General features: G+C 43.5%; 1 protein-coding gene across 1 annotated transcript in view; it reads right to left on the bottom strand.

Annotated features, from left to right (window-relative positions):
- Positions 1-6,189: 6,189 nt before the first annotated feature.
- The window catches only part of LOC116311568 (glutamate receptor ionotropic, NMDA 2B), a 141,840-nt gene continuing 132,212 nt past the window's right edge, over positions 6,190-15,817 (bottom strand). The window contains exon 18 of the mRNA XM_039611393.1: positions 6,190-14,073. Coding sequence (XP_039467327.1) covers positions 11,788-14,073 — 2,286 coding nt within the window. The 3' untranslated portion in view covers positions 6,190-11,787. The remainder of the gene's footprint in view (positions 14,074-15,817) is intronic.

The following is a 15,817-nucleotide window of genomic DNA, read 5'->3' as shown; positions in this document are numbered from 1 at the left end:
ACTGCAGGCTTAAGGCCTTTGCTATCTGGATTGACATGTCACAAATATGTCACAACTGGATCTTCCCTTTTTCTTCTTCATTAATTTTATTGTTGAAAATGAAAAAACAATTTAAAAAAATAAGACAATCACTACATTTCTGAACTCAAGGTTTCAGAATGAGTCTCTTCAAACCAATGGGCAACATCACACTGGCTAGGATTGTACCGTTTTCCACGTTTAGGACCTTTTAGTTATCTGCCAACCAATCCCAGCCAGTGAACAGACCTGATCTATAGATCTGACATGTTCAAACTTTTTGAACATGCTAAATAATCAGAGCCTGGCTAGATGTTTCCTGCTTCTGTTTTCAAAATTTTCTATCATTCCTTTATGTTGACTGTATTTTGATCTAATTTTGAATTGCAAGAACTTCAGGCCAAATCAAATCAAACTGACATTAACAAGTAAAATAAAAAATCGCTCCTCTATTTGCTGTGATGGACGTCTGCCAAATGGAAAGCTGGACATTTAGAAGTCATAAAAAAACAGTGCCAGCAACCACACTGACTGCTGCTGACTTCCAGTATTTACTATTCAGGTTTGCAAATCACAGGATCATGAAATATGCCGTCATTCATTAAGCCCCAGTCTTTGCCACATCGCCTTGCTCTGCTGCCCGCACCGTGAATGCTGGTGTGTGCGCTGTCCACCTGCGGCGTGAAATTAGCACCTGATGTTCTTCCAAAAGGATCTGGATGCACGGTAACACAGGCGATCACAGCGGTTCACAGTGAGCAGTGTGTGTGTCTGTGTAACAGGAACGTGTCAAACACAATGCATCTGCCTTCCATTAGAACAAAAGCAGGAATTAGGTTGAGTTAAACAATTCAGCTGCTCTGATTCAGTCTTTTATTGATTCTGTCTTACATTTACTGCACAGTGAGGCCAAAAGTGCATTATTGGCATGTCATTATTGGCTGTGAATAGCCTCCTGCACTCACTTTTTGACATAATACAGTATATCCTGTTGCTAGGTAACTGTTAATTGTTAATATGCAGGCACTTCATGAGAAGTAGAAATCGAAGGGACAGGCAGCGATAAAGGAAAGTAAGAGAGAAAGCCGAGCAACATTATGCAAGCAAATTACTCCTCTAAGGACGCGCGGTTAAAGGATGAAGTGACTTGTATCACTCAGATGGAGGCTTGCTTTATTGGACTACAGTGCTGCAGCACCTGTACTATTTAAATCTGCCCCCTTTTACCTCTATTTTCCCGCCATCCAGCTCGCCCATTCATTCTCCATAATCCAGTGAACTCTCATCCATAACTCACTGGCCCCTCTTTCTTTTATTACCACGATGGCCCCTCCACCTCTCTCACCATCCTAATAATTCAGGCTGATGCACAATATAAGGGGGTCTCAGAGAGAGTGAGTAAGAGTGGGATAAAGAGAGTATAGGGTGATGGATTAGGTGATAGACAGATAAATAGGAAGGAGCGACAGAGCGCAGCAATGTTGAGAGGCAGGCAGAGAGCAAGGTTTTGGCTCTGAGCGGCTCTTGAGTTGTGGAAGCTTCAGCGAGGCAAAAATACAAAACGGTGTCATATTTCATATTTAAGGTGCGCTACCTCACATGACTTTTACTCGTGAATCTTACTAATATATTTCTCTTTTTTTTCCTCCCCCCTCACACCTTACTCCCATCATCAATAATTAAATAAGTCTTGCTTGCCAGTGTGACTGAAAAATTAATGGGAGCTAGAATTGGTGGTTGGGTGGGTGGAGGTTCGAGGGATGATGGATGGGGAGGTGGGTGTCATCATAGCCAGGCCGGGCGACAGGAGGCCTGCTGTGTGGAGGAATATGCAAAAGGCTCACAGACAGAGAAGAGAGGAGGTCGGGCATTTCAGGGTGAAGCCAGAGTAGTTAGTCGCAGCCACATGCATTGCAGTTGAAGCGCCATCACCACTAGCGTGTTTGAAGCACCTGACTGTGTTCGCCAAGCTTGCTCTTGTCATCAGGTTTGCTTTTGTCTTTGGCAGATTCCTGTTTTCTAGCTTTGCTCTGTGGGGAGAGAGCGCAGATGAGAGCAGGTGCTGGGGCAGCCTCTTCATTTCATCCTTACTATTTTGGAAGGTAGTAGAATTGATGGTCTCGAGTCTTACACGCATCTCGCTTTTCCTTCATGGCTTACACTCTCTCCCCCTACCCACAACTTTTCTTCTGTAAACCGTTCATTCCACCACCTTCTTTCTAAGTGTACTTTTTTAGTTATGGTTGCTCTGCCGCTTTGGTCAAAGCTAAAATTTTTTAAAAACTATGACAAACCTTTTCTTTTAGCCAACATCCATCCCCAGAGAACGAATCACAGTGACTTTTCCTTGAGGTCGACTTTGATTACACTGAGCCTCTGTTTCTAAGTTCCCATATTATGAAATTTAATGTTAAATGTTTATTTTAAAATAGCTCAAATCATGTTTAAATCACATTTGAATGTGATGTGTGGGGTTTTCTCTGTTTTTGAAAAGTGAAACCAGATGTACTTTAAACTGACATTTTTTTTTATAATAGCCAAGTCAAGCGCTATTGCTGGGAAAAGTTTTGCTTGCTATAGGAATCCATGGGAAAACAGCCTTCACCCCAACAACAGTAACATTTTCTGATGTTTGGAGTCACACCGAGTATTAAGTCTGTTTGATAAAGTCTGATCATTCTACAAGACATAAAGGACGACTAACCAAGAAATGCTTATTGACTAACTTCTTCTTATGTGTGATGCTATCATTGCCATGTCCATCTTTTATATACAGTCTATGGACAGAACATAGAATATATATTGACAGAAGTGCATTTTGAAAAGAATCGTTAAAAACGAGAAAGAAGTGTGACCAGAAAGGCCACACACAGGTTAACTCGACATGATATAGACCTGATGTTGAAAATGTGAGCAGTCTGGAGTTAGTGTGCACTGGAGAGGGAAAGCGTGTGCTGTAAGTCTCAGCACTGTACCTGGTGAAGCACTCTTTGAGTCACTGCTACTGACAAACAACCCTATCAAACCTCTGCAGATATATTGTGCTCATTCTGTACTATGGAGCAGTAAAAATCCTAATGCATCTTTAAGTCACTCTGGATAAGACGCGCTTGATAAAATGCCAAAATGGCAAGTTTACAGCCCAGTTCATAACAAGGGTGAAAAACAAGAACTTTTTTCTTTTGGATTGACGTCGATTTTGAAACAAAAAGGTAAAATAAAAACAGTGTAGTGACGAGAACAGTTAATGGCTAAATGAATTCAAATTTGACTAACCTTGTAGTTGCATGCAAATGCTGTACAAGACATGAATCCTGCATCAAATGGAGTTTATATATCTCCAGACATCAGTAGCCTAGCTAAATGCAACCTTTTTTTCTGCTTTGATTTCCTCCGGGAGGTTTTGTCTGTATCCGGCTTTACAGAATGTCCTGTTTATTATTCATACATTTAAATAAATTTGCACAAGGGACCTGCTCAGTACAAGCACAAAATAACACTGCTGGAGACTGCTGAAAGATAAATGCCCTTCTCAATGTCAGTTTGATGGCAACTGTTGAGACAGGGGAGCGTTTTGTTCATTTACTTTCATCATCCAGATTTTGCAACCTGTCCTGCTATTTTGACCCGAAGGAACACTCTAATTTTCCTACTATACTATATATACTATTACAGTGGTGGATACTCATATTAAACATAAAGTTAAAATATAATACAGTCATCCTACAACAAGCTCAGGGTTGAGACTGCAGATAATTGTACTTTTCGCACAGTTTGTTCTATCCTCTCTATGATATCAGTAAGAATGCATATTTCTAATATTGCCACTGGATCATATTAGTATCTATCTATCTATCTATCTATCTATCTATCTATCTATCTATCTATCTATGGCGATAATTAGAAATTACAAGGTGAAACAGTATTAGATAAATAAGGATATTTTGAACAAGTAATTATGTAAAACTGGGTGCACATATTAAAATATGGAGCCATAAATGAGCAAACCAGGCCCCTTTATATAATTTTTATGTCTTCTAAAAGACACTGTGGGTACATTGTGTTAAAACACTTCATTAGAGGTGAATTAATGAGCACCAGTGTAGTTTGGACCTCTTATATTTGAGAGCAACAGCTGTGCTTAAGGACAGGGGTCTCTCACTTTGACAAAGTCCTGTGAGGGTCCATCAGAGCAGAGATAGTGATGGGGTAGAGGAGAGAGCAGCCTGAGAGAGCAGCCTGAGAGAACCCTGAGGGGGCTGGACGGGATCAGACGAGGCTGCGCGGCCTGCCAGCAGCAGTGTGGGTTGTAGAGAGGGCAGACCCGGACCCAGGCACTCCACCATACCGTCACCATATGGCCCTGGTTTCTCATGCAGCCCTCTCCATCGCTCTTCCCCCTCCCAGGAATTCCTGCCATTTCTGCCAGATATGAGAGATAGAGAGCCAACTTGTGTGTGACAGAGAGATGATGCATTTGCAAGCAACATGACGAATGTGTCTGTGAATGAGAGCGGGAAGAGAAGAAATACCCACATGAAGGGTTTTAAATTAGGCTGGTATGCTCAAACAAGGGGGGGATAAAGGAAACGTATAGAACTAAACCAACTGTTTCCAGCCCAGTGGAAAGACCAACTGTGTGAAAGCCTGGGGACATGAAAGCCATACACAAGAGATGCTTCTCTAGCATAAAACTAAAGTAATGAGTGTAAAGTAAAAACTCATATTACTTCTTCATAGCGGCATAAAAAAGGGTTCGTCTCAAATAAACAATCTGTTACTGGGTGAAACTAAGCACCTGTCAGCTGTTAAGGGGCTCTAATTCATATTTAGTAAAGCACCTACAGTATATGCTGAGTGCCATCTCACATCCCTGGTGGTGAGGCACATTGAAGAGGAGATGCCAGCCCTTCAGCTCTGAAACCACGGTGGCTGGCGTTCAGCCAAAGCTGGCAATCTTGTGGTTAGTGATGTAGTGGAGGGCACGCTGCAAATATCAACTTGCTATGCAAAGGTAAAGTTATCACACTCAAAGGTACAATCGGCTAAACACCCTGTGGACTGTATAACCAACACGAGCAAGCTAATTATGGTAATGTACTCTAATGAGTTAGGTAACCCTGTAACAGATTCATCTTCAGTGACGGTATTCTTAGTACGTCGGTTTTGAATGCAGCCTTATCCAAGCTTGTGTAGATACATATTGAGGTGAGGGGGGGGTCCAGCAGTGTGTGCATGTATGGTTCAGTGCCACAGACTGTATATAAAAGACGGACAAAGCTTGGAAAGTGAAATCAACATTCAAGTGCTGTAACTCTTTACCGTTTGGAAGCCTAATAGGAGTAACTCTTGAAGCTCTTTTCTAAACTGAGCAGTTTTCATGACATTTCAGGCCGGCTTATAGAACAAAATGACTGGCTGTGACATCAGAAGTTAGCAAGGGTGATCTCTGTCTATGCAGCTACTCTTGAAAATGGTCTCATGGTTGTCAAACCACATTTTTATTGATATATACCAGGGGTGGGCAACTCCAGGTCTCGAGGGTCGGTGTCCTGCAGGTTTTAGATATCACCCTGGGTCAACACACCTGAATCAAATGATTAGTTCATTACCAGGGCGCTGGAGAATTACAAGACATGTTGAGGAGGTAATTTAGCCATTTGAATCAGCTGTGTTGGATCAAGTACACATCTAAAACCTGCAGGACACCGACCCTCGACGCCTGGAGTTGCCCATCCCTGATATATACTGAGGTGTTGTTAAGGGTACAAAGAAGAGACTGGGGGAAAAGAGCCCTGTGGTTCTCTGTTCTGACCTCAGTAAACACCTTCCTGGTGACTTTATGATTTCAGTCAGATCATATGGACTACAGCATTATGCTGATTTTATAAATTATGGTCTACATTAGTGTCCATAAAGACAATAAAACAGGGTTTGCTGCACCTAATGATTGCCAAGTCACTAGCATGTAGGCACACTCCATCCCTCCTTAGTCAAGCCCTCTCTTTATCACATGCTTAAATACCAAGATGGTACTGGGCAAAAGGCTCAGAATGACTTCCCAATGATGTCATAGTGCCCATGTCCATCATTTATCTACAGGCTATCACAAATTCTTTGAAATTCAGATAAACACCAAAAAGCTTAAGAAGACACCACATACGCGTGAAACATAGTTTTTTATTATTAATACTCAACACTTCATTTTGTTCATCATGTACAAAGAGAAAGAATAGTCTTATGTCAGCACTTATAATTGTAGATATCAGTATGATCCTTATTAGAAGTACCTTAATGATGTTTTTTTGCAACTTTGTCATGATGTGGTTAATTTTGTTATTGAGATTACTTTGTTTCCATAGAAAAAAGAAAATGAAGGTAAATATTTTCCCCAGTATTCAGTATATACACAACCTGTACAATTATTTGTTTTTGTGTGGTTTTTCTGTTTGTATGGTGTAAAAATTTTGGCATTGTTTCAAAGTAAAGGGCCACAAAAAGAGAAAAGAATGGCCAAGAATAATATTATGTATACAATTGATATTATTTCTATGTTACATTTTTTGTCACCCACAGTTAATTCAATCAGGCTATGTTTGTGATTTCATAAACCTGTTAACCTTGTGAAATACATTTGGTAGCAACCCCTTATGTCATCGGCAATTTTCACCCAGTTAGCGCGACCGATTCTCAAGCTGTGAATGATGACGGTGGAAAGTAGCAATATTAAAAACAAACCAAACTGTACAGAGTTTCGTAGAAAGTCAGTAAAAAGCGAGATCTGTAACACACATAAAGAGAGGTTTAAAATATTTTCTGTCATGAATAAGAATGAACAAATCACACGGACCTTCAGAATAAATCAGCTATTTAACATCACAGTATAGTTCCTCCTGTCTGCACCGGGTGAAATCACACTCACTTATTACAAAATTAGCAGTTCAGAGTCAATTATGAAAGCTGGAAATATGAGAAACTTCTCAAATACCCTTTATCCAAAACATACACATAGAAAAAAAAAAAAAAGCATTTTCAACAAGTCAGATTAACCATTACATCGCTCCCTGCAGATGACTGTCAGGCTGGTATTTGGTCCCGTGTGTCATTAATACTGACAAAAAAACCACACACACACACGTCATCTGAGGTGATATTTACATCCTCCACTCTCAGGATGTTCCAGCCTGCTAATTTGCCAAAAAAAAGACAAGAAAAGGAAGAAAAGGGGGAAAAACCATCCGAACAAATGTGTGCAGAGAGAAGGGAGGCTGGGAACAATTTGGCCTTAAGGGAAATAAAGGCTTCCAAATGAGCCCTGCTTACTCTGCAGCACTGCCCGATGTGAAGATGAAGGTGCTAAAGGTCTGATGATAGCATGCTCACCGCAGCGTCAGGTACACCTCCCAACCAGTGGCAGCAAAGTAGTTACCCTCCCAAATCCTGACAAAATAAAATGAAATAAAATAAAATGTGGCGTACAGTAAGAAGATTTTGTTTGGTCATGCTGTTTATTGCAAATGAGGAGAATAAGAAAAAAAAATCTGCAAACCTAACAGAGTTTATGTGCACACCGATACATTTTTCACTTTTCAATCAAGCCCTCCAGACATAAAAAGGGGAGGGGGGGGGGGGGGCAAAACAGAAGAGAGATGAATTTCTCCTCTCGGGGCTGATGAGAAGATTATAGAGACTTATTGGCATCAGTACCATACAGAATAAGAGCGAGGAAATCGCTTCTGACTGTGTGGAAACAAGAAAAAAGAAAAAAACCCTGCATATGTACACAACAGATTACAAACGATACTTCCTTTCTCAAACAGACAAATACAAGGTGGCGCACAAAACAAATCAGGATCCGAAGCATTTGAGTTGTTTCCAGCTGTCAAGTAACACAGTTGAGTAACAAGCGAGCGAAAACGGTGCAACGGCAGTTTATTCACCCATAGCAAAGAGAAAAGAACAAAGAAACCGCTGCACAGAATGAGACATGACGGGAGAGATGTTTCACCTTTTAATAAGGGGTTGTACAAATGCATTTCAGCTTCACATAACTGAGATGAAACTGCGCTCGTTCACGGTTTTCTCCACAAGAATGTGCCTAAATCCTCAGCAATATCACAATATCAACACTGGGGAAAGTCCAGTGTGCATTTGTGTGTGTGTGTGTGTGTGTGTGTGTGTGTGTCTGTGTCTTCCTTATTTACCACAGTGATGTCTATCCCAAACATAGAGATATAACAGGATAGGCCGGACTGACAATGGCTCTAAATTCTGTGTGCAATCACCGTTAGAGCCCACATCGAAAAAGAAACGGGCAACAAAAACAAAACAAACAAAAAAAAATCCACAAATGTTTTTTTTAGGGTTTTTTTTTTTAAGTTTTTTTTTTTTTTTAACAAGGATCGCTGCTTAAAAATGAAGGATCACAATATACTGCCTCTATATGCAAATATCATCTCTGTATACATGTAATATTGTATTACATAAACATGTAGATAATTGAACTGCGCTCAAAAAGCATGAAGAATAGCTTACCTTAAAAAGAGAGAATCTAACACAATCCAAGGGAAACTTAGCGAAGACTCCTAAAACTAAACTTTTCCCCCTTGTTTTTTTTTCTGTTTTTTCTTCTTTTTTTCAAATCACCAAACGTCTACACCTATGGTAAAATTATCCTCCGACACTTTGAGTGAAAATAAGAGAAAAAAAAGGGGAAAAAAAGCATAATTCTTAACATAATCAGTATACTGATTGGTAAACTATTATAATTAAGTAAACATGAGATCGAAAGAAAAAAAGAGCTTCAATTATATCACTTATGATTAGTAATATCTGTGTCTTAACTATATTTTGCATATTTTTGTTTGTGTGATTTTTTTTCAGTTTTTACGAGTTTTTATGTTTGTTTTCTTTATTTCTTAAATTGCTGTAAAACATATTGAAAGTTACATCCTGTCTGTCTGTTTACTGTACAAAGTGAAAAGATTTTTAAACATATTATTATTTACAAGGTAAAGATTTAACATACTAATGCTGACGCTGATTGATGCCCACTGCAAAGTCTTCTTCTTCTTCTTCTTATTTCCTTGTCGAATCCCCCCCCCACTGGCCGTTCTCCTTCCTATACCAGCTTGCTTTTAATGGTTGACCTGAACTTTCAAAATGTGTGCATATAAAAATTCCAGAGATCCCAATCTGTTTATTAGGAGGGTGTGTGTGGGGGGCAGATGAGTCGGATTTAAGGCTAGCTCGATAAGTCTCGCTTTGACAGTGTGATCTGTGGAGCGAGGGATGAGGAAGAGGAGGAGGACAAGTTTTTGAATTTATGAATAGTCATCAGCAGAGTTAGTGTTTAAAAAAAGAACAGCTGTTATCACTCGATCCTGATTCGCTTCCCTCCACGTGCATACCCTCCCCAGTCCGATCCACTGGTGCCTTAAGATATAGTGGTCGACAATGATAAAGATCACACTCCTCGGACCGACGCTCCCCGCGCAATCTCCGGCAGCCCTTGAACTTTCTGACACCAACAAATCGAAGATCAGACCTTTAAAGAACTACCAGGGCTCCCTCTGTTCTGTACAGTAACGCGATGAGTCATCATCAGACAGCTCAGGGTGGGGGCGAGGGCGATGGGATGATAAGGCATGTCTACTGAGTGCCTGAACCTACACTGAGTAAAAAGTCCTGTCCAAGAAATTAGGCCTCTTCAGCTAAAAAGACTATGTACATCAGTCAAAGTAAAAAGCAATCAGCCAGTCTCTCAAATAGACATCCTCCTCTCTGCTCAAACTTCCATCAGCATTGTTGTCGCGGGACGACGACACTCCTCCTACACTCTTTTCTTTTTGCAGCGTTTCGCCTACGTAAACGACAGCGCAAATATTAATCACACGTGACGTCCAAACAAAAGCTTACTGTGCGAGCCCCTCGGCCCGCTCAGCGAAAAGCAACGCCTTCGACAGGATACCGGTGAAGAGGCCGAGAAAAAGTTAAGTGCCTGATGACTGTCATTGTGTAACCTGAATAAAAACAAGTGTTCTAAAGGCTGCCAATGTTGTGAACTGAGACTCATCGGTCTATCCGTGACAATGGGACATCCTGAATACAGGTGGCTCATAAAACGCTGCCCACACTTGACATATGAAATACACTGTTTTACAAAGTTATAAAAGATCTTAAACGGTATCTTGTATCTAAACCACCACCAGCTGCAGCAGCAGCGCCTCAAAGCCTGCTGTAAATCTTTGATTTTGTTTTACTGCAGTTTTGGCTCATAAATGTGACCCCAAGAACGCCGAGCGGCCTTTATGAAGCCTGCCGGTCCGTCCTGGTGGTGGCTGCTGCTGCGCGAGGGCTGCTTGTGAACTTGGAGGACACTTCCACCGGAGACCGTTAAGGCACGTCCTTCCTCCCAAGCATCCTCAGCTCCCGTCGGCACGTCATCGTTCAAAAAAACACAAGTTCAGACGGACAGAAACCGAACGTGTGTGCGCGCGCGCGTGTGTGCACTTGTGATGCCTTGAAATGTTAAGTGTCATGTTTCTGCCGACTCCAAATACATCTTCAAGATCTTGTTTTTCTACAAGGAGCAAATAAATGCATGAATATGTAGTAAGAGCATTCTACAGAAAACCAAAAACAAATATTTCTTTTTTCAAATTAAAAAAAAGGAGTTAAGGACTCAGTCTTTCTGGCTTGTTGGTTGAGCTGAGAACAACTTTCCTGCTGCCACTAGGGGCAGACAGACTGCAACTACAGATGCTAAAAAAACAGCAGTGAAAGATTTTACAGCAAGAACACAAAACAGGTAAAAACTTAACAATATTATAAGCAGTGTTATTATAATCAGCACTAAACATCTCTGTTATTCACAACTGTATCAGTATTACTGTTGTTCTTATACCCTGTTATTTTTTTTCTATAAGAATATCTTATTATCATTCATTGATTGTATTTCTCACAGCAAACGAGATCAGCTCTTTTGGCGTCGAGGATAAGGAGGAGGAGGAAAAGCATGGGGTGGTGTGGGGCGGAGAGAAAGAGGAGATATTGAGAACTGAAGTGCATTGCGAAGAGAGATGGACAGACCGGGCTGTCTCCGTCCAGACAGAGCATGAGAAAGACGGGCAAGCAGCAGTCATCGTCCCGTGTCGCCGCTCCAGTAAACGTGACCCTATCTACTTTTTCCGCTGTGACACAGGGGCAGATGGGCAGTTCACTCCCGTCTCTGCTCTCGCTGTCCTTCCTCGTGAGCGCTCAGCGGGGAGCCTTTCAGACAGCCATGGAATCGCAGCAGGCTCGACACGTCCCATAGCAGACTATGAAGAGGTGTCGGCCTCGTCGCGACGCCGACCAAGTACACTGACTTCTGCCACACTGGTGGATGGAAAATGGTAGACTTGAGTTAAGGGGGGGATATTTATTGACCGTGTTTGGACATAAAAGTAGAGTAGCTTTGGCCATTTCTGAGAGAAGGGGGCGATATCCCACACTTCCTCAGGGTGTCCTGATTTGTTACCCATATTTTCTTGCAAAATTCAAAACTTCTACGCATTATTTTATATTTCAGTCTCCACCTTTCAGTCTTTTCCTCCCTTAATCCCTTACCTCCCCTCCTCCAAATCCTTACATCTCAATATGGGCTAGGGTTAAAGTGTGTCTACAGCGTCTTTAAAATCATCCCTGATCTCCTAGAACTAGATGCGCCTCTATTGCTCTCCTCACTCCCCCCTCCTTCGCCTCTGCTCCTCCTCCCATATTTGTCTTTCACACGTCAGACTCAATGCTGGAGAGTTTCTCATACACATGGCCATTGCTTCCGTTGAAAGGACGCGGGGGTCCGACCCCCAGCATGGAACCGTGGTGGTTCATTCCACCAAGGCTGAGCTCTTTCGGGAACCGGGGCGTCGCGCTGGACATCACCCCGGCCGCCGTGGCAGATGTTGGCAGATACGAAGTTGCACTCATCTGGCTCCTGAAGTCACTTCGGCTGTTTTTGGCAACTTGTTGCTGCTGCTGTTGCTTTTTCATGTAATATTGTTTGGCGCCGTGCATCAGACACTGGTCATCGCCAAAGGTGGGTATAAAGGGGTTTTGGTTTACCCGGTCGGGGTAAAGAGATTTGGATAAAGAGAACCCTGCCCCGCCCCCTCCTTCCATCAAAGACCTGTCCCTGTCTCTCATGTCTCTTTCCCCGATCGAGCGGCGGTGGACGCCTTCACCGCCTCTGAAGAGGCCCGACCGGTTCTCACCTCCGTAAAACAGCGGGTCCCTGTCTCTTTCCCTTTCCCTCTCGGAGCCCCCGTGGCGTTCAAACATGTGCGCGAAGGGGCTGCTGCCCTCCATGTAGCGTTCTTTTTCCTTCAAGCTAACACTTCTGGGTGGGGGCAGCATTCCACCCATGCCTGCACCGCTCATGCCCCCACCTCCTCCTAAGCCTCCCATCAAACTGCCCATCCCACCCAATTCGTCTTTCTGCAGGTCGACAAATGCATCATACGAGTGCTGCCGCCGAAGTGGCTTACCGAAACCGCCACTCTTCCGCCTCTGCTGTGCCTGAGATTGAGACTGAGGGCCTGCGCCCATGCCACCCCCTCCTCCCCCACCTGACCCACCCCCCATCTGTTCCAAGAGGTGGTTGTTGTCCTCGCTGATATCGTAGAGGTTTCCTGTCTTTTTACAGCCTTCGCAACGCATGCAGGTTGCCGAGCTGGGGCGACTGCCTCCCCCTCCTGCCGAGGACCCACAACTCATGCCGCCACCATAGCCACCTCCATGCAATGACATCTGCTTGCTCCCCAGTCCCCCACTAGCCCGACAGTTCCTGCACTCCCACTCTCCCCCTGCCAATCCAGAACCTCCCCCGCTCTTTGAATCAGACTTCTTGGGTTTGCTCTGAAGAAAGTCATCCACTGGTACCAGGGAGGTGCAGGTACTTACTCCTCCGTCTCTGTTCCCGGGACCCTCCGTCAAATCCACGTGTTCCCACTGAGGGACACCATCTTTGGGCCGAAACTGGTCCAAATAAAAATCTCTAACACTCTCCTTTTCTCTGAAAAGATAAGAGTTCCCATCATTGTTCCCTCCTCCACCTCCCCCGCTTCCTCCACCACCCCTCTTGTGTTCAGAGGGCAGCAGCGGTGGGGAACCAGAGCGGTGCCCGTGATAGTGGTGGTGACTGATGTGGTAAGGTTTCCTCCTGTAGCCCAGCTCAATCTCGTCTAGCTCCCGTCTGGACTTGGCAGAGGCCGGCCTCTTCTTCAGGCTGTCACGGTACTGTTTGCGCTTTTTGGCGTTACCCTCCAGGTTTCCGTACGTTACCGTGTGCGTGGAAATGTCTGACACATCTGAGCGTATATTCCCATCATCATCTCCTCTCCCTGGACAATAGCTATGTCCAGGGATGTAAGTGGAACTTGAGGCACCTCCTTTGAAGGAGAATTTCCCATATAGGTCGGGCAGGCCTCCCTTGAAGCTCTGGCCCGAGGGAGGAGTCTGTCCAGACAGCAGGTCAAACTTGCTCATGTTCCTGTGGGTCAGTGCTGAACAGGGCTGAGTGGTAAAAATAGGGGTCACCCCTCCACCCAGGCTGTCACAGTCAAACATGCCGCCCTCCAAAGAACTAGCACTACCCAAACTATGGGGTCTGTTGGGAGGAGGTCCGCTGAGCCCTAATGTTGAACCATGGTGGTGTAGATAATGGTCCTGATACAAATTGCTGTCCTTAAGATGCAGGTTGCTAAACGTCCTCTCCACCTCACTGATGTAGTCGCTAAACATGTTGTCTTCTGGCATGTAGGGTGGCTTGCAGTCAGAGTGGCCCGCCAAGCTGCGCCGATGTTCGGAGATGTCGTAAACAGAAGATTCACGACGGATGAAGTCCAGAGCGCTGTGTGGTGAGCCGTTCACCCCTGACAGGGACGCCATATTCTTGGCTGTGCGTAGGAGGCGCATGATGTTCGAATGGGTGTTGTTCATGGTGGCTGATGGCGAGTTCAATGCAGAGCTGCTTTTCTCCTCGATCTGCACCCCATGGATACAGCTGTAAATGCCCTGTGTGGGAGAAAGACAGGTGAGAGGAGGCATTAAAGGGTGCACATTTCAAACATTTGTTGTTCGACACTGCAAAATCCTTCTCCTCACATATTAGGTCTTAAATAATCAGGCATTATCTTATCTTAAAGACCTAATAGTACCGCATCACCCCAATACAGCACTTCGCTCTCGCACTGCAGGTTTACTTGTGGTTCCCAGAGTATTTAAAAGTTGAATGGGAGGCAGAACTTTCAGCTTTAAGGCTCAGCTTCCAGTCTGGATTCAGGAGACAGACACTATCTCTACTTCTAAGATTAGACTTAAAACTTTTTGTTTTGATAAAGCATATATTTAGGGCTCCTCCCTTAGTTAGGCTGCAATAGGCCTAGGCTGCGGGCTTCCCATAATGCACTTCTTCACTCATTTCTTTTCACTCACACTGTTTATATGCCAGTCTGTAGTTAATCATTTGTTATTATTAATCTTTGGCTCTCTTCCACAGTGCGTTTTTATCCTGTCTCCCTCCCTTTGCCCCCAACGTTGGAGGATTCTTCCTGTCAAAAGGGAGTTTTTCTTTCCCATTGTCGCCAAGTGCTTGCTCGTCTGATTGTTGGTTTTTCTCTGTATTATTGTACGGTCTTTACCTTACAGTATAAAGCACCTTGAGGTGACTGTTGTTCTGACTGGGTGCTATGTAAATAAAAATGAACCGGACTGAACTGAATTGAATTATAACACAAGCCAACAGAGGTGTTTTGGACACAGTGTTCACCCATCCATCCCACATATCTGACAGAAGCGATAAAGTTTTACATCAGTCAATCCAGGTTGTCTACATAGACCAGGTAACCAAGGGCACTAGATTTATGATTTATTTTAAAGATGGGGGGGGGGGACTGTTGGCCCTATGACTGAAAAACACACAAACCCACCAGCAATCAGTCAGTCTTATTTTTGTTGTATTTTATATCATCTCTTCACAGTGGGTACAAAATTGGAAATGCACTGATATGATTCAAAATTTATGTTTCATGGTAGTTAGTGGCACAGAAACACAACCAACCGCTAATGACATCAGATGTGTCGTCTCATAAAAAAGGTGAAGGGGAAAAAAAGAGTCGGTGTATTTACTGAAAAACTTTGAGACGGCAAAGCAAGCAAACGTAAAAAGCCGCTACAGCTTTCGCTATCGATTCTGTCAACACCTCGCTGTATACGGTAAGGGAAACAGATGTCCTTTATATACAGAAATGTGGCATATTCACTGATGTGAAATAAAGTGGGGCAGTGCGAGTGAGCAAACAGTGTGAAGATTCAGAGAGGATAGTGCACCTTGATGGGTGATGATTGATAAAGGCCAAGTGGCTGGAAGAACTCCTCGGACCCCGCAGATCAATACCTTTAATCAATGTGATTAGAATTCAGCTGAACAATATCCTTCGGCAGTTATTAGGGATAAAGAGAAAGGCCAAGCCAAGGAGACACTAGCTGAGCCTCGTAGTGACAGAAAGATAAACTGCTCCATTTGCATTCAGTGATCTACGATACAATATTCAGATAAAAATGGATGTACAGCAGAGCGCAAACCAGGCATGACAGATGGGGACTGTAAAGTATCGGATCAATTCCCAACAATGATTTTACTCATTTTTTTCCCTGCAGATGACGACGGGAACCACTGTTAGAGATCAAAGATCATCCCATTGCAGAGGTCAAGGTCCCGTCATGAGGCGAACTCTGTCTTGGATGTCAGATCTTCTTC

This window comes from Oreochromis aureus, linkage group 4 (assembly GCF_013358895.1).
Source record: "Oreochromis aureus strain Israel breed Guangdong linkage group 4, ZZ_aureus, whole genome shotgun sequence".
NCBI lineage: Eukaryota > Metazoa > Chordata > Actinopteri > Cichliformes > Cichlidae > Oreochromis > Oreochromis aureus.
This window is presented reverse-complemented; position numbering and strand designations above follow the sequence as displayed.